Below are 20,866 nucleotides of genomic sequence, written 5' to 3'. Positions count from 1 at the left end.
CATCTCCCCTATATAATACTTGGAAGTAGTCATTTGCACATGTCATACTCATTTGATCTAGGCCAAAATATTGAGAATTGGTCTTATAAGCTTTCTTTGCTTATACCTTAAAAGAAGAGGGGAAGGAGCTGCAGAGATACTCTGGTTTAGAGTACTGGCTGCTGTTTCTTCCAGAGAACATGGGTTCTGTTCCCAGCACTCGTGTAGCAGACAACTATAACTGCAGTTCCCAATAATCTGATTCCCTTTTCTGGCCTCGAGGCCTTCATGACCCCTTCATGCCTTCAAAACCAGTACCACCTGGGTGACTCTTACACATTACCAAGTCCTGCTGCTGCACAATGTATGACTTTGGCTATCTCTGGAACACAGCTTCTTTGTGCTCTCAGAAAACACTTCCCAGAAGATGTCACTTCAACGATGCTGGTCTCTTCTTAATTATTGCTAATTTCTTAGCAATTTCCAGCATCAATAGTCCCAGTAATGCAAAGGTTTCACTTTAGTAGTTTTGGTATCTTGTTAATTACAGCTGATTCTTCAGCCCCAGCTAACCAGAACCACAGAATATTAATCAAAATAGCAATGGCCTCCATCTTCTGCACTGTTCTCAACATTATCTTCCAAGCTCCTACACAACATCCCACAGAACTCTTAACATCGAATGGGTCTTCTAGCCCAAAGTTCCAAATTCCTTCCACAGTCCTTCCCAAAACATAGGTTATCATAGGAATACTCCACTCCTGGTACCAATTTGTCTTAGGGTTGCTATTCCTGGACAAAACATCATGACCAAGAAGCAAGTTGGGGAGGAAAGGGTTTATTCAGCTTACACTTCCATACTGCTGTTCATCACCAAGGGAAGTCAGGACTAGAAGTCAATCTGGTCAGAAAACAGAAGCTGATGCAGAGGCCATGGAGGGATGTTCTTTACTGGCTTGCCTCCTCTGACTTGCTCAGCTTGCTTTCTTATAGAACCCAAGACTACCAGCCCAGGGATGGCACCACCCATAAGGGGCCCTCCCCCTTCATCACTAATTGAGAAAATGCCGTACAGCTGGATCTCATGGAGGCATTTCCCCAACTGAAACTTCTCTGTGATAACTCCAGCCTGTGTCAAGTTGATACACAAAACAAGCCAGTATAAGCCCCCTCCTCATTTTTTAAAAATTAAATTTAAAACATTTCCCTTAATTTTATATGTATGAGTGTTTTGACTTGCACGAATGTGTGTTCACTGCATGGATCAACTCTATTTGCATCAGATTCCTTGGGGTTGGAGTTACAGATGGTTGTAAATCACCATGTCCTCCGAAAGAGCAGATGTTCTTAGCACTAAGCACTTCTTAGACCATTACATTACACGTTTATTTTTTATTTTGTGCATGTGTGTGGATGAGCACGTGCCATAGCACACATGTTGAGGTCAGAGGACAACTTGTGAGAATTGTTTCTTTCCCAATACTGATCTGAGGTTGCTGTCAGGCCACTGTGACCTCAGAGGCACCCTGCCGTGTTGGCTTTTTCAGACAGACACTGCTATGTAGACTGGTCTGTGTAGCCAAGGATGAGCTTGGGCTCCCCGCTCTCCTGCCCTTACCTTCTGCATGCTGAGTTTCAGTTGCTTGCCACCACTCTTGGCTCTTACAAGATAGTTTAGCTGTAGGAGAAGTGAAATTGTTGCATATAAATTTGTATTTTAAATGCAAATTTTGTTAATATCTGTAGCCGCCCTACGCCACTCGAACTGGGTTCCTGAGTGGGAGGCTGGAGCTATATGGGAGGAAACAGGGGAGGGTAGTGTGGGGGGGTAACAAGACCAAACCAAAATCTGATCAGGGGCCAATTGTTTACTTAAGAGTCTGAGCTTATGAAGGGGCAAGGCCCATCCCCTGCCTTGCCAGGCTCTGTCACCATGCCAGGCTTTGTCACCAGCCTGTCAGCACTTGGTCCAGGTTTATCTCAGGAAGACAGGTTTCAGCCTCTCACTGAGTAGCCCATCTTGTGGTAGAGCACAGGTGGCAGAACAATAGACCTATCTAGGTCGGAAGACTCCACCCTAGGTGGTCTTGTTCACAGTGACAGAACAGGTCTGAGCCAGCCTGCTCAAGACTGGGGGAGGCTACAAATTTCATCGCCCTGCAAAATTTAATGTGGAATCTAGAAGCTTGGCATAGGATTCAAAGGTGATTTTTCTAAAGTGCTTGTTTGTTTTCAGGCTATTCTACTATATGATGGTTTTTAATATATTCTCTTTAGTTTGGTAAAGCTGAGAAGTTGATGTGTGAAAGTACATTACATGGGAATTACTTATTTTTCTTGTTTTTTGTTTGTGGAAGTCATGTTTCTGTAGGTTAGAACTATCAGTGCTAACCTTACGACATTTATTGAAAGGTTATGTGTCAAGACAAATTACTGTTCTATATTATAGGTCATTAATAAAGTGGAATCCTAAAATTAAGAAGTAGTCAATATTTTGTGTGTCAAAATAGACGGTTTGGGTTATATAACATTAGAGACACTGCTTAAGAGAGAGCAAACTGGAGGCAAACCTTATATTTGTCAGTGATTTAGGTAAATGTGATGCCAAATGCATAAGCAACAAAAAGTACTTTTGAAGCTGGGCATGATGGTCCATATCTATAGACCTTAGCACTGAGGAAATAGAGGCAGAAGATCAAGAGTTCAAGATTGGGCTGTGGAGATGACTCAGCTGGGAAAGTACTTGTACACCAGCATTAAGACCTGGTGCAGGGAAAAGCATAAAGAGCTAGGCATGGTAGTGTGTACCTGTAATCTTATTGCAGGGGAAGAGGAAACAGAGGGATCCATTGAGCCCACTGGTCAGCCAACTAGCTCTAGATTTGGTGAGAGGCTCTGTCTCAAAAATTAAATGAAGAACCATTGAGGAATAAATCTGACCTTGCCCTTTGGCCTCATGTATAACTGTGTGTTTCTGAGTACACACACATATACATATATGAACATGTGTACATACACATGGAAATCACAGACAACAACAATGTGCAGGCTGACATAAACCTAGACATTTTTGTGAAGAGGGAATCTCAGTTGAGTAATTGCTTCTCAGATTGTCCTGCAATGCATTTTCTTAATGATTGATGTGGGAGGGTTCAGGCCATTGTGAGTAGACCCACCACTGGGCATATAGAGGAATTCAAGTTGAGAAAATCAAGGGAAACAAGCCAGTAAGCACCATTCCTTCATGGTTTCTGCCTCTGCTACTGTTTTAAGTTCTTGTTCTGACTGCCCACAATGATTAACTATGATTGTGCTAGGGACAGGAAAACCAAATAAAACCTTTCCTTTCTAAATTGTTTTTGGTCATGGTGTTTTATCACAGCAGTAAAAAGCAAATGGGAACAACCAGCCGATGTTGTCTGGGTCATCCTAGGCTACACAGGCAGTTTGAGACCAGCCTGGGTTACACGAGACCCTGTCTCGAAAAACAAAACAAAACACAAAATGAGAGGGAAAAAGTAATTTTGATTCCATCAGATTGAAATTTTTACATCCAAGGTGTGGTGATTTAAATGAGAATGCCCCCCCCCCCATGGGCATATATTTGAATAATTAGTCCCCTATTGGTGGGGCTGTTTGGGAAAGATTAAGAGGCATAGCCTTCTTGGAGGAGGTGTGTCTCTAGGAGTAGGCTTTGAGGTTTCAAAAGCTCAAGCTGTTCAGTTAGCTTTCTCTAACTAGTGAAAATTAGTGCTTGTGGGTGCTTGTTGATCAAGATGTAAGACCTCAACTATTACACCATGCCTTCCTGCATGCTGCCATGCTCCCTACGATGAAGGTCATGGATGCACCCTCTGAAACCGTAAGCCCTGAATAACTTTCTTCTATAAGTTGTCTTGGTCATGGTATGTTATTATAGGAATAGAAATATTACTAAGATAAAAGGATATTCAAGAAGGAAAAAAATGAGGGACTATTTTAACTATATGATAGATTCAGGTATGCAGAAAATACAGAGAATTCTTACAGTGTAACAAGAAGATAACTCAAAACCTTTTTAGGAGCCTTGCGATGGTGCCGCACACCTTTAATCCCAGCACTCTGGTAGCACTGCAGGCAGATCTCTGAGCTGGAGGTCTGGTCTACAGAGTGAGTTTCAGAACATCCGGGGCTACACAGAAAAACCTTGTCTTGGAAAACAAACAAACAAAAACTGTATAAGACTTGAGTAGCCATTTATGCAAAGCCAGTATATGAAACACATGGAAAATTGATCGGCATCATTGATCCCAGGAGTTTCAACTCAAAGCTAAATGAGGTACTCATTTATCCACTCCTGTGATTTTTTTTTTTTTTTTTTTCCAAGACAGGGTTTCTCTGTGTAGCCCTGGCTGTCCTGGAACTCACTTTGTAGACCAGGCTGGCCTCGAACTCAGAAATCCACCTGCTTCTGCCTCCCAAGTGCTGGGATTAAAGGCGTGCGCCACCACCACCACCGGCGCTCTTGTGATTTTTGAGTATAATAATGAAATGTTGGTGGGAACATAAATTGGGTGGAACTATAAATGTGCAGCTCCTTTGGTAAACAATTTGGAAATCCTGAACAAAAGGCAGTACATTGTATGATTTCCTTTTTAGGAATTACCAGAATAGACATTTATGAAACAAAAGGCTGCCAGATGTTAGAAAAGAGGGGAAAGTGGCTGGAGGGATGTGTGACGCTTAATAGAATCTAGGGTTCCTTTTGGATTGATGAAAACCTGCTGTGATTTCTAGAACTCGGTGGTGGTGATGGTAATTATTAAGCCTTATTAATAGACCGTATACCATTAAGTGGTTCATTAAATGGTGAATACTTAGTTGTAGTTAGCTTTACCAGACACAGAAATACTACCTGCTAGTATTTACAGATGGTCAGAGAGGCAGAGTTAGACAAACACTTCAAACTTAAGGAGTCAAGGTCAGGACAGGATGAGTTTTTTTTTGTTGTTGTTGTTTTGTTTTGTTTTGTTTTTTTAAAAAAAAAACAGGGCAATTGCAACTGGTTTAAACCTGTCAAATGTACTTAGATCCTTGAATTTCAAACAATACTGTTTTGGAGCAGGTAAAAGCACCTGCTGCTAAGCTTGGTGGCCTAAGTTCAGTCCAAGGGAACCACATGGGAGGAGAGAAGCAAGTTAGTTGTTCTCTGATCTCCATTTGTTACATACATACAAATAAATAAGTGTAATGAAAATGTATTTTGGTTGGGCTGGAGAGATGGCTCAGAGGTTGCTCTGAGGACTTCGGCTCAATTCCCAGCACCCACAAGGTGGCTCACAACTATCCATAACTCCAGTTCCGAGGGATCTGATGCCCCTTTCTGCTCTGGATGGGCACTAAGCATGCGCATGGCATACATTCATACATACATACATGCTGATAAAAATACATATAAAACAAATTGAATAAATTCTAATAAGAATTTTAAAAATTGAAAAAATATTTTTGAAAAATAACAATTCTGCTTAACTACAGCTTAACTACTGTAACAAGTCTTCTTGTGTCTGGGAAATAGCAGCATTTTTCATTGCTTCTGTTCTAGGTCTTTTCTGAGATCACGTGGGCAATTGTTGCGCATTGACCTTTAAGACAGTGCCTAGGACTAGTCAGTTCCCAGTATCCCTTACTCTCATGCTTGGCTGCTGATGCTGGCTCAGCAGTGACTGCTGCCTTGGAATTCCAGCTTTTGACATCTCTGTGTTTGGGATTTCCTCACAGCTTAGCAGCAGGTTCTTAGAACAGAGTCAGGCCAAAGCCAAGTACATTTATGCTGTAGTGTGAGAAGGCACAGAGCATCACTTTCACTACTCTCTGTTAGTGAATTATTAACCAAGCCTGCCCTTGCACCTTCCCCTACCCCATCCCCTCTTCCCTAAACCCTGGCAGCCACTATTTACTATTTCTATGAATTTGTCTATCTGGATAATCCCCATAATAAGAAAATCATACAATATCAGGGAAAGACACACAATTCATGTTTGATAGGTAGCAATATATTTCTGGAAGAACATTTGGCATGTCTACATTGTTACAGTCAGCATTGCAAAATGCACTGAGCCCTATTTTCCTTTTTTCTTTTTTCTTTTTTAGTGAAGGTGGAGGCTGGAACAACTGATTTCGTGCCCCCCCCCCCCCCGTATAGTCAATATTGTGTAATGCACTCAGCCCTATTTTTTTTTTTTTGTGGGGGTGGGAGCTAGAGCAACTGATATTCCCTTCCCATCGCAGCCCTCTTTTAAGACACTACAAAAATTTTATTCCACTAGGACCAGGATCTTATTTTAACTAGATCTTAAAATGATTAAGATATTTTTGATATAGCCTTAAAGTTTTTTTTTTTAATTGGATATTTTATTTCCATTTTAAATGTTATCCCCTTTCCCGGTTTCACCTTGGCAAACCCCATATTCCATTCCCCCTCCCTCTGCTTCTGTGAGGGTGCTCACCCACTTTAACCAGGTGATAGTACCCAATATTAAATCCTTCCTAGGTTTAGGCCTTGTAGCCACTCAGAGAGACACTGGTACTTCCATAACAGTTATGCCACTCTTGCATCTGTGTGTGGGCCATCTCCTGCCAAGCAGTTTGGTATTGTAGTATGCAAGGTCTCATCTCATGTTGGGCAAGACCAGTGATGTCTTTTCTCTCTCAGGAGCCTGCATAGCATTAAGTAATGTAGCAAGAAGGAAGAGAGTTTCCTGGAGATTCAAGGCTGATTTCTCTATGTTGTAAAAATATTTCTTGAAGGAAAGAAGATTGACGGATAGCCTTTACCATAATTGAGAGCCTTTCTTGTTTCCTTTAAGCCACAATGCACATAGCCTAATAAAATGATATATTACTAATCTGTAATTTAATTCTTTTAAAATTACATTTACCAAAAGTCATATTCAATCTTGATAAAATTTTGTTTTCTTCCTCATGCATTATTTCATCTTTTTTAAAATCGGATATTTTCTTTATTTACATTTCAAATGTTATCCCCTTTCCTGATCCCCCACCCCAAAACTCTCTCTCCCATCCTCCCTCCCCCTTCTTCTATGAGGGTCTTCCTCCACCCACCCACCCACACCCATCTCCCCGCCCTCTTTTGGGCATTTATCAAGCCTTTGTAGGACCAAGGACCTCTCCTCCCATTGATGCATGACAAGGCCATCCTCTGCAGGGTACGCAGCTGGAGCCATGTGTACTCCTTTGTTGATGGCTTAGTCCCTGGGAGCTCTTGGGGAACTGGTTGGTTGATATTGTTGTTCTTCCTGTGGGGTTGCAATCCCCTTCAGCGCCTTTGGTCCTTTCTCTAACTCCTCTTTTGGGGACCTTGCACCCAGTCCAGTGGTTGGCTGCGAGCATCCATCTCTGTATTTGTAAGGCTCTGGCAGGGCCTTTCAGGAGACAGCCATATCAGGCTTTAGCATGCACTTCTTGGCATCCACAATAGTGTCTGGGTTTGGTAACTGTATATGGGATGAATCCCCAGGAGGGACAGTCTCTGGATGGCCTTCCCTTCAGTCTCTGCTTTACACTCCACATTTGCTCCTGTGAGTATTTTGTTCTCCTAAGAAGGACCGAAGCACCCACACTTTGATCTTCCTTCTTCTCGAGCTTCATGTGGTCTGTGAATTGTATCTTGGTTATCTGGAGCTTTTGGGCTAATATCCACTTACCAGTGAATGCATAGCTTTAAAGTTCTTTTTTCTTTTTCTTTTTTTAAAAAATATTTATTTTATTTATGAGCACATTGTAGCTGTCTTCAGACATACCAGAAGAGGGCATCAGATTCCATTACAGATGGTTGTGAGCCACCATGTGGTTGCCGGGAATTGAACTCAGGACCTCTGGAAGAGCAGTCAGTGCTCTTAAACACTGAGGCATTTCTCCAGCCCCAGCTTTAAAGTTCTTAACCTTTTCTAGTTTTGTTCTGGAAACCAGAATACTAAAGTCATCTGCTTCCTATTTTATATCAGCATCTACTTGGGTGACAGGCACTGAATAATTTCTGTGGATAGTTTCTTTCAAAAAAGCAGACTCTTAGCTAGAGGAACACAGCAGTCACAGTGAGTTCCAGAAATGATGCAGAATCTAGCTGGATATGATGGCCAGGCTGATTCCTTGATTATAGTTCATTCCTGCTGCTTGGGAATTTCTGTTTTCCTCTTTGGATTTTTGTTTTTACATCTTCTGTTGTTTTTCTAGAAAATTTAGACTGTACCTAAGTCCTAGTTATGGCTGGCTCCTTTTCTCTTGGAGCATCCAGCACCTTTTTCATATCTTCTTTCTTTTGTTGTTTAAATTCAGTCTGGTTTTTGTTTGTTTGTTTTTGTTAATCCTGTATTGGTAGTTAGGTGTTTGTGTTGCTATGACCAGATACCAGAATAGCCAAGGAAAACAACTTAAGGGAGGAAAGATTTATTTGGTGTACTGTTTCAGAGAGCTCAGTCCATATGTAGTTTGTGGTTCTTAGGTCCATGGTGAAATGGAACATCTTAGGAATGGGTACAAACATGCGATAGGAGATTCTTACCTCAAGGTGCACTAGAAACAGAGAGAGGATTCCGTGATAGAACTTTGACAAGACACAGCCTAGGGTCATGCTCCCAGTGACCTATTTCCTCTAGTAAAGAAAGCGTATCGAAGGGACTGGAGAGATGGCTCAGAAGTTAAGAGCAACCACGATTCCTAGCAACCACCTGGTGACTCACAACTGTCTGTCATGGGATCCAATGCAGTGTACTCACTTATAAAAAAATATTTAAAAAGAAAGCTTATGGAAAATTCCATTGGTATTCAAGAAATAAGTAACATGAATTTAAAATTTCCAATGAGTCAGTCTCATTCTCTTTTCAAGTTAAAAATTGCTTGTGTATGATCCTAGTACTTGGGAGCTGGAGGCAGAAAGATCAAGGGTTCAGTGCTAATCTGGGTTGTGTGAGACCCCGACTTAGAAAACAATGGTAACAAAATCAACTAGGGCCAACCAGATGGGCAAGATGCTTATGGTGCAAACCTGGTGAGCTTTGATCCTCAGGTCTCACATAGTGTAAGTAGAGAAGTGGCTCCCGTAAGTTGTCCTCTGACCTGTACCTATGGAGTGGAATGTGTGTATGTTCTCAAGTGCACACATGCGTATCTGAGTGAGTGCGCATATAGACAATAAATAAATGTAATGTAAACATGAAGAAAATTTTAAAAATTCAACAGCACAAGAATATTTAAGAATAATTTTTCTTTATTACTGTTTTTGAGGTTTCAGGGTTTGTTTTGTTTTTGTTTTTTGAGACAAGGTCTTACTGCAAGTCCCAGGCTGACCTGGAACTTATAGCAGTCCTGCTTCGATCTAAGTGCCTGTGCAGACTGTTTTTAAACATTCAGAAAAGTGTTTTGTGGTAGATTGATTTCTGAAAGTAAACTAATTTTTGTTTGAACACACTTATAATAAAAGTATTTTTATCTGTATTGTCAATTCAAAACCTTCTGAGATTTATTTAAGTGTTTTGCATTTTGAGGTGGTCTGGCTTTGTACCTTAGACTGGCCTGTAGTTTGTGATCTTTCCTTGCCTGCAGAGTGCTAGGGTTAGTAGTATGAGCCATCGTATTTCCAAACTCCTTTGATGTATTGATGTGATGTCTTCTTCTCCTTTAGAGTTGTCTGTGTGGGAAGTTCGTCCTCCGTCCACTACGACCATGCCGTAGATACTCCACTTCAAGCAGTTCTGGGTATGTCGCTTGTCTCCTTGGAAGCAAGCTCTTTACTGTGTACTAATAATAGAGGTATGCAGGTGTGTGTGTGTGTGTGTGTGTTTACTTTGAATATATGGACATGGTTGCATAAACCAACTTTTATTAAGAAAACGGTATTTGGGCTGGAGAGGTGGCTCAGCAGTTAAGAACACTGACTGCTCTTCCAGAGGTCCTGAGTTCAAATCCCAGCAACCACATGGTGGCTCACAACTATCTGTAATGGGGTCTGGTGCCCTCTTCTGGGGTGTCTGAAGAGAGCAATGGTGGTGTACTCATGTATTAAATAAATAAATCTTAAAAACAACAACAAAAAAAAAGAAAATGGCCTTTCTCTACACAAAGAATAAACAGGCTGAGAAAGAAATTAGGGAAACAACACCCTTCTCAATAGTCACAAATAATATTAAATATCTTGGCGTGACTCTAACTAAGGAATGAAAGATCTGTATAATAAAAACTTCAAGTCTCTGAAGAAAGAAATTATAGAAGATCTCAGAAGATGGAAAGATCTCCCATGCTCATGGATTGGCAGGATCAACATTGTAAAAATGGCTATCTTGCCAAAAGCAATCTACAGATTCAATGCAATCCCCATCAAAATTCCAAATCAATTCTTCAACGAATTAGAAAGTGCAATCTGCAAATTCATCTGGAATAACAAAAAACCTAGGATAGCAAAAACTCTTCTCAAGGATAAAAGAACCTCTGGTGGAATCACCATGCCGGACCTAAAGCTCTACTACAGAGCAATTGTGATAAAAACTGCATGGTACTGGTATAGTGACAGACAAATAGACCAATGGAATAGAATTGAAGACCCAGAAATGAACCCACACACTTACGGTCACTTGATCTTCGACAAGGGAGCTAAAAACATCCAGTGGAAGAAAGACAGCATTTTCAACAAATGGTGCTGGCACAACTGGTTGTTAACATGTAGAAGAATGCGAATCGATCCATTCCTATCTCCTTGTACTAAGGTCAAGTCTAAGTGGATCAAGGAACTTCACATAAAACCAGAGACACTGAAACTTATAGAGGAGAAAGTGGGGAAAAGCCTTGAAGATATGGGCACAGGGGAAAAATTCCTGAATAGAACAGTAATGGCTTGTGCTGTAAGATCGAGAATTGACAAGTGGGACCTCATGAAACTACAAAGCTTCTGCAAGGCTAAAGACACCATCAATAAGACAAAAAAACCACCAACAGATTGGGAAAGGATCTTCACCTATCCTAAATCAGATAAGGGACTAATATCCAATATATATAAAGAACTCAAGAAGGTGGACTCCAGAAAGTCAAATAACCCCATTAAAAAATGGGGCTCAGAACTGAACAAAGAATTCTCACCTGAGGAATACCGAATAGCAGAGAAGCACCTGAAAAAATGTTCAACATCCTTAATCATCAGGGAAATGCAAATCAAAACAACCCTGAGATTCCACCTCACACCAGTCAGAATGGCTAAGAGCAAAAATTCAGGTGACAGCAGATGCTGGCGAGGATGTGGAGAAAGAGGAACACTCCTCCATTGTTGGTGGGATTGCAAGCTTGTACAACCACTCTGAAAATCAGTCTGGCGGTTCCTCAGAAAATTGGACATAGTACTACCGGAGGATCCAGCAATACCTCTCCTGGGCATATATCCAGAAGATGTCCCAACCGGTAAAAAGGACACATGCTCCACTATGTTCATAGCAGCCCTATTTATAATAGCCAGAAGCTGGAAAGAACCCAGATGTCCCTCAACAGAGGAATGGATACAGAAATTATGGTACATTTACACAATGGAGTACTACTCAGCTATTAAAAAGAATGAATTTATGAAATTCCTAGCCAAATGGATGGACCTGGAGGGCATCATCTTGAGTGAAGTAACACAATCACAAAAGAACTCACACAATATGTATTCATTGATAAGTGGATATTAGCCCAAAACTTAGGATACCCAAGATATAAGATACAATTTGCTAAACGCATGAAACTCAAGAAGAATGAAGACCAAAGTGTGGACACTGTGCACCTTCTTAGAATTGGGAACAAAACACCCAGGGAAGGAGTTACAGAGACAAAGTTCGGAGCTGTGATGAAAGGATGGACCATTTAGAGACTGCCGTATCCAGGGATCCATCCCATAATCAGCTTCTAAACGCTGACACCATTGCATACACTAGCAAGATTTTGCTGAAAGGACCCAAATATAGCTGTCTCTTGTGAGACGATGCCGGGGCCTAGCAAACACAGGAGTGGATGTTCACAGTCAGCTATTGGATGTATCACAGGGCTCCCAATGGAGAAGCTAGAGAAAGTACCCAAGGAGCTAAAGGGATCTGCAACCCTATTGTTGGAACAACATGATGTACTAACCAGAACCCCGGAGCTCTTGTCTCTAGCTGCATATGTATCGAAAGATGACCTAGTCGGCCATCAATGGAAAGAGAGGCCCATTGGACTTGCAAACTTTATATGCCCCAATATAGGGGAATGCCAGGGCCAAAAGAATGGGAATGGGTGGGTAGGGAAGTGGGGGGCGCTATGGGGGACTTTTGGGATAGCATTGGAAATGTAATTGAGGAAAATATGTAATAAAAATATTAAAAATTAAAAAAAATTGTTAAAAAAAAAAAAGAAAATGGTATTGAGTCATCAGAGGAAGGCTGAGTGTAGTACAGTAAGATTTTTCATTTATGGTATTTTTTTTGACACAGGGTCTCTCGATATAGCCCCAGCTGTCCTGGAGCTCAGTGGAGGTCAGTCTGGCCTCAAACTCACAAGAGATCTGCCTACCTCTACCTCCTGAGTGCTGGCCATCATCAGGAATAGGTTTTTAACAGAATCACATAATCTTTATTGTAAAATACTGTTTAAATTGTTCTATTTCATTATTGTTATCGCTCTCTTACTGTGTTTAGTTTATAAATTAATCTTTATCATAGATATATAATTATACAGAAAAATACAGTATTTGCTTCTATCTATGGCTTCTGGGGTTCTTGGAACAAATCCTCCCCACTAGAGTAAGAGGATCCGGAAGCGCTGCTCTAAGAGCTCAGGCGTCAGTCCCTCTGCGCCATTATTTTGGGTGACGCTTTAGTAACGGTGCTCCTTTCTGTTCTTTGGTACCTGGGTGGCATGGAGCAGAGTCTTCTCTTCAAGTGCTTGCTTCTGTTCTCTGGGAGTTCACTTAGGTCTCTACTATAATGTTGTAAGTTTAAAAAGTGCTTGTTACTTCTATTGATGTCTTACTGTCTTCCTTTTCCAATTGGGACATTCTGAGCAGGCCCTGACCTACATCTCCAGCTCAGTAATTTTCAAATTTAAATTTCATTTAATGTGAAGTCTTGCTTTGTAGCCCATGCTAGCTTCAGTCTCAAAGCAGTTTTCCTTCCCCAGCCTTCAGAATGTTAGAATTAGCTTTCTTTTTTGTAAGGATTTACTTTCTTTTTCTTACAGAAAAGCTTATAGAGGAGCTTTGAAAGTCAGTGATTGTGGGACTTCAGAGGAAATCTCAAAATTGCAAATATCCGGTTTTAAGGGTCACATGAGAGACTGCTTCATTCTTCCTGTTGTAGTTATTGTCTTTTAAAATTTTTGTTATCTGTCTGTAAATATTGTTATTTCATAATGTAGACACATTAAAAATGATCAAGAAAAAGTGGTTTGCAGCTGTAGTGTTACTCTTGACTGCTGTGTTCTGAGTCGATGATAGAGAAATGGAAGTAGAAAGGTCTATAAGACTCAGTAGGAAAGCAGAAAGGGAGACACAAGAAAGTATAATATTTTTCCTATTTCCTTCTTCTAGGTTGACTGCTGGTAAGATTGCTGGAGCTGGCCTCTTGTTCGTTGGTGGAGGGATTGGTGGCACTATCCTGTATGCCAAATGGGATTCCCATTTCCGGGAAAGTGTAGAGAAAACCATACCTTACTCAGACAGACTCTTCGGGATGGTTCTTGGTTCTGCGCCTTATGCTGTTCCATTACCAAAGAAACCGGTAAGAATTTAAACAGTATTTCAGTTTATGTTATAGAATGCTTCCACTCAACTAATTATTTTTGAGGCAGATTTATGTAGCCCAGACTGGGCTTAAACTCCTGATTCTCTGGCTTCACCTCCTACATTTGGGGATTACAGGAATGGACCATTATATCTGAGTATGAAATATTTCACCTGGATAGTATTAGTTGTGTATAACCCACTGCAACTTGCCACATGTATGTTTGTTAGTTCTCTTAAACTTGAACTAACAGTAATCATTTTTTTAAGATTTATTTATTTATCTTATGTATATGAGTACACTATAGCTGTACAGATGGTTGTGAGCCTTCATGTGGTTGCTGGGAATTGGATTTAGGACCTTGGCTCTCTCCAGTCAACCCCATTCGCTCTCGTCACCCTGCTCACTCTGGGCCCAAAGATTTATTTATTATTATAGATACGTACACTGCAGCTGTCTTCAGACACACCAGAAGAGGCTGTCAGATCTCATTATGGATGGTTATGAGTCACTATGTGGTTGCCTGGGATTTGACCTCAGGATCTTCAGAAGAGCAGTCAATGCTCTTAACCACTGAGCCATCTTTCCAGCCCAACAGTAATCTTTTTAAGTAGAATTTTAGCCTGTGGGAGTTCCATAAGTGCTCTTAATTACCACAGGAAAAAAAAACAACCATACTACACAAGGGTGAATAAAAGAGATACATTGAACTGAGATAACTGGTCGGCCTGTGGCTGGAGGCACAGCGTGGGTTTATGCCTGACTTAGTGAACTAAGAATATAATGTAGAGTGGTCAGGATGGAACCTATTGTAGCTAGTTATAGCTCCCTTAGACAAGAAAACAAAGTCATGGAATTTTAGCTCTCTGCTGTTTGGTTGATAGGAATGTCTGCCAGTATCCTTGGAGCATTGTGCATATTCTTCATCACTTTGTACACTAGCTTAAACTTTTTAACAAATAATTTATTAGTTTAAAATTTATTTATTATTACTATTTGTGTGTGTGTTAGAGAGAGAGAGAGAGAGACAGAGAGAATGTGTGTGTGTGTGTGTGTGTGTGTGTGTATGAGAGTGTTGTCCTTCTGCTGTGGGATCCACGGATCAAGCTCAAGTTGCAGGCTTATACAACAAGTGCTTTTCACCACTTGGCAGCCTTAGCTTAAAACTTTTAAGCTCGTCTTTAAAAGAAAGGCATTGCACCTACTGGAATTAGAATTACAGGTGGATGGGCTGGAGAGATGGCTCAGCAGTTAAGAGCACTGATTGCTCTTCCAGAGGTCCTGAGTTCAAATCCCAGCAACCACTTGGTGACTCACAACCATCTGTAATGGGATCCAATGCCATCTTCTGGTGTGTCTGAAGACAGCTACAGTGTATTCACATACATAAAATAGATAAATCTTAAAAAAAAAATTATAGGTGGTTATGAATCACCATGTGGGTGCTAGGAATTGAACTCAGGTCCTCTGGAAAAGCCTCTAGTACTGAGCCATCTTTCCAGCCCCATTTTAAAAATATTTTATGTAGCTGGCCAGTGGTGGCGCATGCCTTTAATCCCAGCACAGAGTGAGTTCCAGGACAGCCAGGGCTATACAGAGAAACCCTGTCTCGAAAAAAACAAATATGTATATGTATGTGTGTGTGTGTGTGTGTGTGTGTGTGTGTGTGTGTGTGTATGTGTATATATATATATATGTGTGTGTGTGTATATATATATATATATATTTAATGTATATTGGTGTTTTGGCCTGTATGTATATTTTTGTATTACATATGTGCTTGTGCCTGTGGAGACCATCAGAGGGTATCAGATGCCTGGGATCAGTTGTGAGCCACCATGTGAGTGCTGGGATTCAAACCCTGGTCCTCTAGAAGAGCAACCAGTGTTCTTAGCTGCCAAGCCATTTCTTCATCCCCCAATCTTAAATATTTCGTAATTCAAACACAACTTGTTTGCACACAGATATAGACACAAGAGACATACAAAAGAACATGGGCTTTTGGCCTTTTGCTCTAAATATTTCTTTATGCTTTGAGTCTGGATGTTCCTAACTAGGTAGTTCATTCTCATAAGCTGTGGGTATCTGATGTCCAGAATCTAGCATGGCAGAGACCAATTCTATCTATTCTAGTGTTACCTGGTTCTTTCACTATAACTAACTACTCCTGGCTGGTCTTCCATTTCATTATTTCTTAGACCTTTAAAAGGTCTGCATTGGCTAAAGGAGACAGTTACACAGCTGTAATACTCACAGAATCATGTGGCTTCATCTGAAATCCTTGGTCAGCTTTAAGCCATATGATCTGGGGGAGATGATAGCTGGAAGCACCTCTAGGAACAGGGATCCTGCCGAGAACCTGAGCGTAGTGTTCATTTGTTGTTTGTCCTAATCACAAGTGTCAATTTTGTGAATTTTTTATCTCTTACTGGCTTTTGTCTCTACTCACTACACCTCAGTTGCTTTGCTGACTGTTCACTTGAGTAGCATAGTGTGCCTGTACTGAACTCTCTCAGAACCTACATGCTTTGTGATTTGCTTCCCTTCCCACTCCCTGGTGCCAGAGATTAGTGCTGCCACTGAGCCCTCAGCTCCCGATAGGAGTGACTACCAGGTTGCTGGGTTAGAATTGCTAGATTCTTCATTATTGCTTTTATTTGTTAGCTCTGTTTTGCTTAATCTACCTTGGCTTTTATCATTTCATATACCAATTGTCTTCTGAACTAAAGCCATTGTTTTTCCTGTGCACCTGGCCTTTCCCGCCTTCAGTTTTCACCTCCACGTTTCTCCTGTAAGAACAGAGACGATCTTCAGGTCAGAGTAGAGTCTTCTCAAATACGTCAAGTAAAGCATTGCTGTGCTTTCATGGCACTGTTTGCCAGGAACTTTTAAACATTTTTAACTTTTTAAAAACAGTTTTAATGACTTATTTATTTTTATTTTATATGCATTGGTGTTTTGCCTCTGTGTATGTCTGTGAAGGTATCACATCACCTGGAACTGGAGTTATAGGCAGTTGTGAGTTGCTTTGTGGGTGCTAGAAATTGAACCTGGGTCCTCTGGAAGAGCAGCCAGTGATTTTAACTGCTGAGTCTTCTCTCTAGCCCCACGTTTTTTTTCCCTTAACAACCAAATATAAAATCAGATGGTGACACACATCTTTAATCCCAGCACTCGGGAGGCAGAGGCAGGTGTATCTCTGAGTTTGAGGCCAGCCTGGTCTACAGAGTGAATTCCAGGACAGCCTGGGCTACACAGAGAACCCTGTCTTGAGAAACCAAAAAAGAAACGAGAAGAAAAATGAGACTAAGGATTGTCTGGTGGACTGGCAAGATGGCTTAGTAGGTAAAGCCTTGCCATTAGTACTAATGATCACTTGTTGGAAGCAGAGAGCTGACGTTCGCAAGTTGTCTTACCACCACATGAGTGCTGTGGTGTGTGCTTCTCCAACCCCCCCCCCCCAAAATGTTGAAAATGAAGACTACTGATTGAATATGGTGGGTTAAATGTCAGTTTAGAAGCTAGTCATTGGCTCCTTTTTTTCCTTATATCTTTTTTTTGGGGGGGGGGGGATGGAGGGGGTAGGTAGAGAGAATCTCTTGTGTACTGTATAGAAGCATCACCTTTCATTAAGAAGCTGATGGCCTATTAACTAAGGTAGGAAATAGGAGACAGGAGTTTCCTCTAGGGAGAGAACAACTTTGAGATAGAGTCAGGAACGAGAAGAGATTATCCCTGAATTTCTTCTGAGGAGTGGTAACCAGCCGTGTGGCACTCGTAGAGCAGAATAAATATCTAAATAAATAAAGCTCTGGCCTGGAGTTGGAGTTTGCCCCAGTATGCATGAGGCTCTGGGTTTATTTCCTGACAAGAAAGGGGAAAATAAACCAACAACATGTTACATGTTAATTTGTACATGTAACGGGTTGCATGTTAATTTGCATTTTAAGTAAGTGGAAAATTGTGTATCTTCCTCAGCTCATGCTGGGGTAGAAGGATAGATTTTAGAGTTTTTTCAGTGATGGCCTGTGAGCTGGACAAGAAAGGGGTAGTGAAGGGCCCATTGCAGTCACTGATGATCTTGATACGTGCTTGTTAAACAGTGAACATGTGTTTTATAAATTCAGAAGTAACAGTGTGGTGGATCATATCTGCAGTCCCAACATTTAGAAGGCTACTGTAGAAGCATTGGAGTTCAAGACCAGTCTGAGTTACAGAGTTAGACCCTGTTTCAAAAATTAAAACAGGCCAGGGCTGGAGAGACGCCCTCTTCTGGGTTCCCTGGGTACCAAGTACACATGTGATATACAGATACATATGCAGGCACAACACCAAAGACTTAATAATACTCAGTTTTTAAAGAGAGCAGCCTAATTCAAAGAAAATGGGTGTTTTTCTAGTTTCTGTGACAAAGTTTCAAACCATTTCTGATGAAGTAATCATCTAGGACCCTGTGACCCACTATCTGCTCTGGCCATTAGTAAAAAGGGGGACAGTAAGAGTGGGGAACAACGGGTTTCATTATCTCTTCATTTTCCCCTGCAAATCTCACAGTCTCATTAATGGACAGTAGTACCTTAAGTTAGTCTGGCTTTAACTGGGAAAGGAAAGCAGTTGCTGCTTACAGGCCTTTCACGTTGCTTCATGCGTAATTGCATCCTGGCAATAAAAGTAACAACGAACACATGTTCAGTTTTACTCCAGGCCTGTCATCAGTCATTTGTTCCTACCTGAATGCACACAGAAAACTATAATTGTATTAAAAAAAAAATCGGTAGAAATAGCCGCCTCAGTATTAGTTATATAAGAGGAATAACATTAAAAGGGATGGTAATGTATCACATGCTGTATTATCTATCCTGAAGAAACCTCTGGTAATGCTAAAACATGGCTTAGTCCATTGAAATTACATTTTATAATGTTTTTTGTAGTAATGTCAGTTTCTTTCTATGAGTATATTGCAAAATGTTGATAACCTGACCTTTAAAAAACACTATATGTTCCTTTTAAAGACAACATTATATCCTGAATTTTAAACATTTCCATTTCCAAGGTTCAGTCCGGTCCACTAAAAATCTCCAGCGTATCAGAGGTGATGAAAGACTCCAAACTGCCTGTGGCACAGAGCCAGAAAATGAAGGGAGACACTCCAGCTTCAGCAGGTACTTGTTAGAGCCACTCTTTGGAAGGTGCAATGGGAGGAATTGTCTTAATGTCTGTGTATTTAAAGTTAGAGGAGTGGCTTTCCTTCATTGGGAAGTCATCTGTTTTCCGCCTGTGGGTTTCAGTGGTTGAGTGGACATAGTATTGAACTTTGATTAGCAGTTAACTTTAATCCTTGTTTCCTTTATTTGATACCCAGCCTTTTATTCTGTGTATATGTTAAGAGATATCTTTTGAATGAGAACTTTAATTCTTAAAACATTTGTCTGATTTTCCTGTTTTCATACCCATTTCATCTCTAAAATTGATTTTCCTCTTCCATTATTTTTGTTTATAAATTAATCTTTCTTAAAATTGTAGTTTCTGAAGTGATTTTTTTAAAATGAATTCTTTTCTGCACACACTATCTTTCTTCACTGTGAACATACCCTTCTCTGTGTTTGTCATCTTTTTTCTACATCTTTCATGTCTTCCTTCATCTCTGCTACTCTTCAGAATGGAGACCCTCTGCCAAATGGCTTTCTCATCTCTCTCTCTCCTCCTTTGACCCAAACTCCTTTGTATTCTGCTGTTCTTTTTGATGTTACTGATGTTCCCTTTTCTGTGCTTAGAGTTAGCACTGTTTCTAGAAGCCTTTCTTGAGGTAAGAGGAATTAAAGTGTCTGTAGGCACTGAGAAGACTTTGTGTCAACCTTTGTCAATTTTCTTTTCTGTTTATTAAATACAGGGCAGTAGAAGTATTTATATGTTTAAGTAGTACAGTACAGCTCAGCAGTAGTTTCCTTTGTACAGGTAACAGTATGAGTATCATGCATAACATGTATTTATAGCATCTACAGGGGCAGCTCAAATTATTTCTGCAGCAGGTGATACCCTTTCGGTCCCGGCCCCTGCGGTTCAGCATGAGGACACTATAAAAACCGAATGTCCCAACACTAATGAAGGAAAATCTACATCTGAAACCACAGGTAGTTTAATTATTTATACTGTGCTGTAGATGTTTTGCTCACCAGAACTGTATTGCCTAGGCAGCCCATAGATAACTGGAAATACGTACCTAGACTGTTGCCAGCCTTCAAACTTGCCTAAGGAAGACTTTAACTTCTAAGTCCAAATTGATCCATATGTTAAGAGCGAATCCCGTATTTTCTTTGGAATCCATGAGTTTAGAATCCTCACCACTTTTTGTTGATGTCACTGCTTTCTTTGTATCCCTGTTAGCTGTTAAAAATCTGTTGAAATTTGCTTTCCTCTCGTTCACTTTTGCTGCAAGAGGAAGCAGTCTCATCTTCTGTAAGGGAGCGACCACCCGAAGAAGTTGCAGCTCGTCTAGCGCAACAGGAAAAGCAAGAACAAGTTGAGATGGAGTGTATGTAAATCAAGTCGTCCTCAGTGCTCGCTTCATCCATTAGCTAGCACACCTTGTGGTTCAGTGGCCGGTGGGGTTTCTTTGGTTTCCCTATGTCACTGCTTAGTTCCCACCATCATTTCACCATCCGTGCTCTTTCCACATAAACTGCTCTTACCCAGGTAACAAGCCCTCCTGACGGTGTGTTGGTGAACATTCCAAATCCATTTCATTTCTAGATGAAGCTATTTTAGAATTTCAGGAAACAAATGGATTATTTCCACCTTTAATGCTTATATACGTATGTATAGGAAAGAGGGTGTTCTGATGTTGCTAGTTTTCAGCAAAACAAGTGTGTTTCCTCTTATGTTTCAATACTGTGTGTGTGTGTGTGTGTTTAGGTTCACTCACCATGAATGTCTAGAATTCAGAAATTGACTTTAGATATTTTCTTGTATTGCTGTTCACCTAATTTTTTGAGACAAGATTGCTCATTGAACCTTAAGCTTGTTGTTTCTGCTAGACTAGAAGTTCTCAGGACCTGTGGGTCATGACCCCTTTGGGAGTCTCCATAAACCATCTACATATCATCTACATATCA

General features: G+C 40.7%; 1 protein-coding gene across 11 annotated transcripts in view; it reads left to right on the top strand.

Annotated features, from left to right (window-relative positions):
* Immt (inner membrane mitochondrial protein) overlaps positions 1–20,866 on the top strand; it is a 46,844-nt gene that overhangs the window by 5,585 nt on the left and 20,393 nt on the right. For 2 of the 11 annotated variants that reach the window (XM_021164273.3, XM_021164271.3), the window contains exons 2-6: positions 9,662–9,735; positions 13,562–13,751; positions 18,808–18,916; positions 19,781–19,885; positions 20,191–20,286. In XM_021164273.3, the coding sequence (XP_021019932.1) occupies positions 9,662–9,735; positions 13,562–13,751; positions 18,808–18,916; positions 19,781–19,885; positions 20,191–20,286 (574 nt within the window). Of the gene's footprint in view, positions 1–9,661; positions 9,736–13,561; positions 13,752–18,807; positions 18,917–19,747; positions 19,886–20,190; positions 20,295–20,866 lie in introns of those variants that run through there. The other 9 variants (XM_021164270.3, XM_021164269.3, XM_029478145.2 and 6 more) reach the window with 6 other exon arrangements.

Source organism: Mus caroli, unplaced genomic scaffold, assembly GCF_978045245.1.
Source record: "Mus caroli unplaced genomic scaffold, Mus_caroli_1 scaffold_7, whole genome shotgun sequence".
Taxonomy (NCBI): domain Eukaryota; kingdom Metazoa; phylum Chordata; class Mammalia; order Rodentia; family Muridae; genus Mus; species Mus caroli.
Note: the sequence above shows the minus strand (reverse complement) of the source record. Positions and strands in the feature narration are given on the sequence as shown.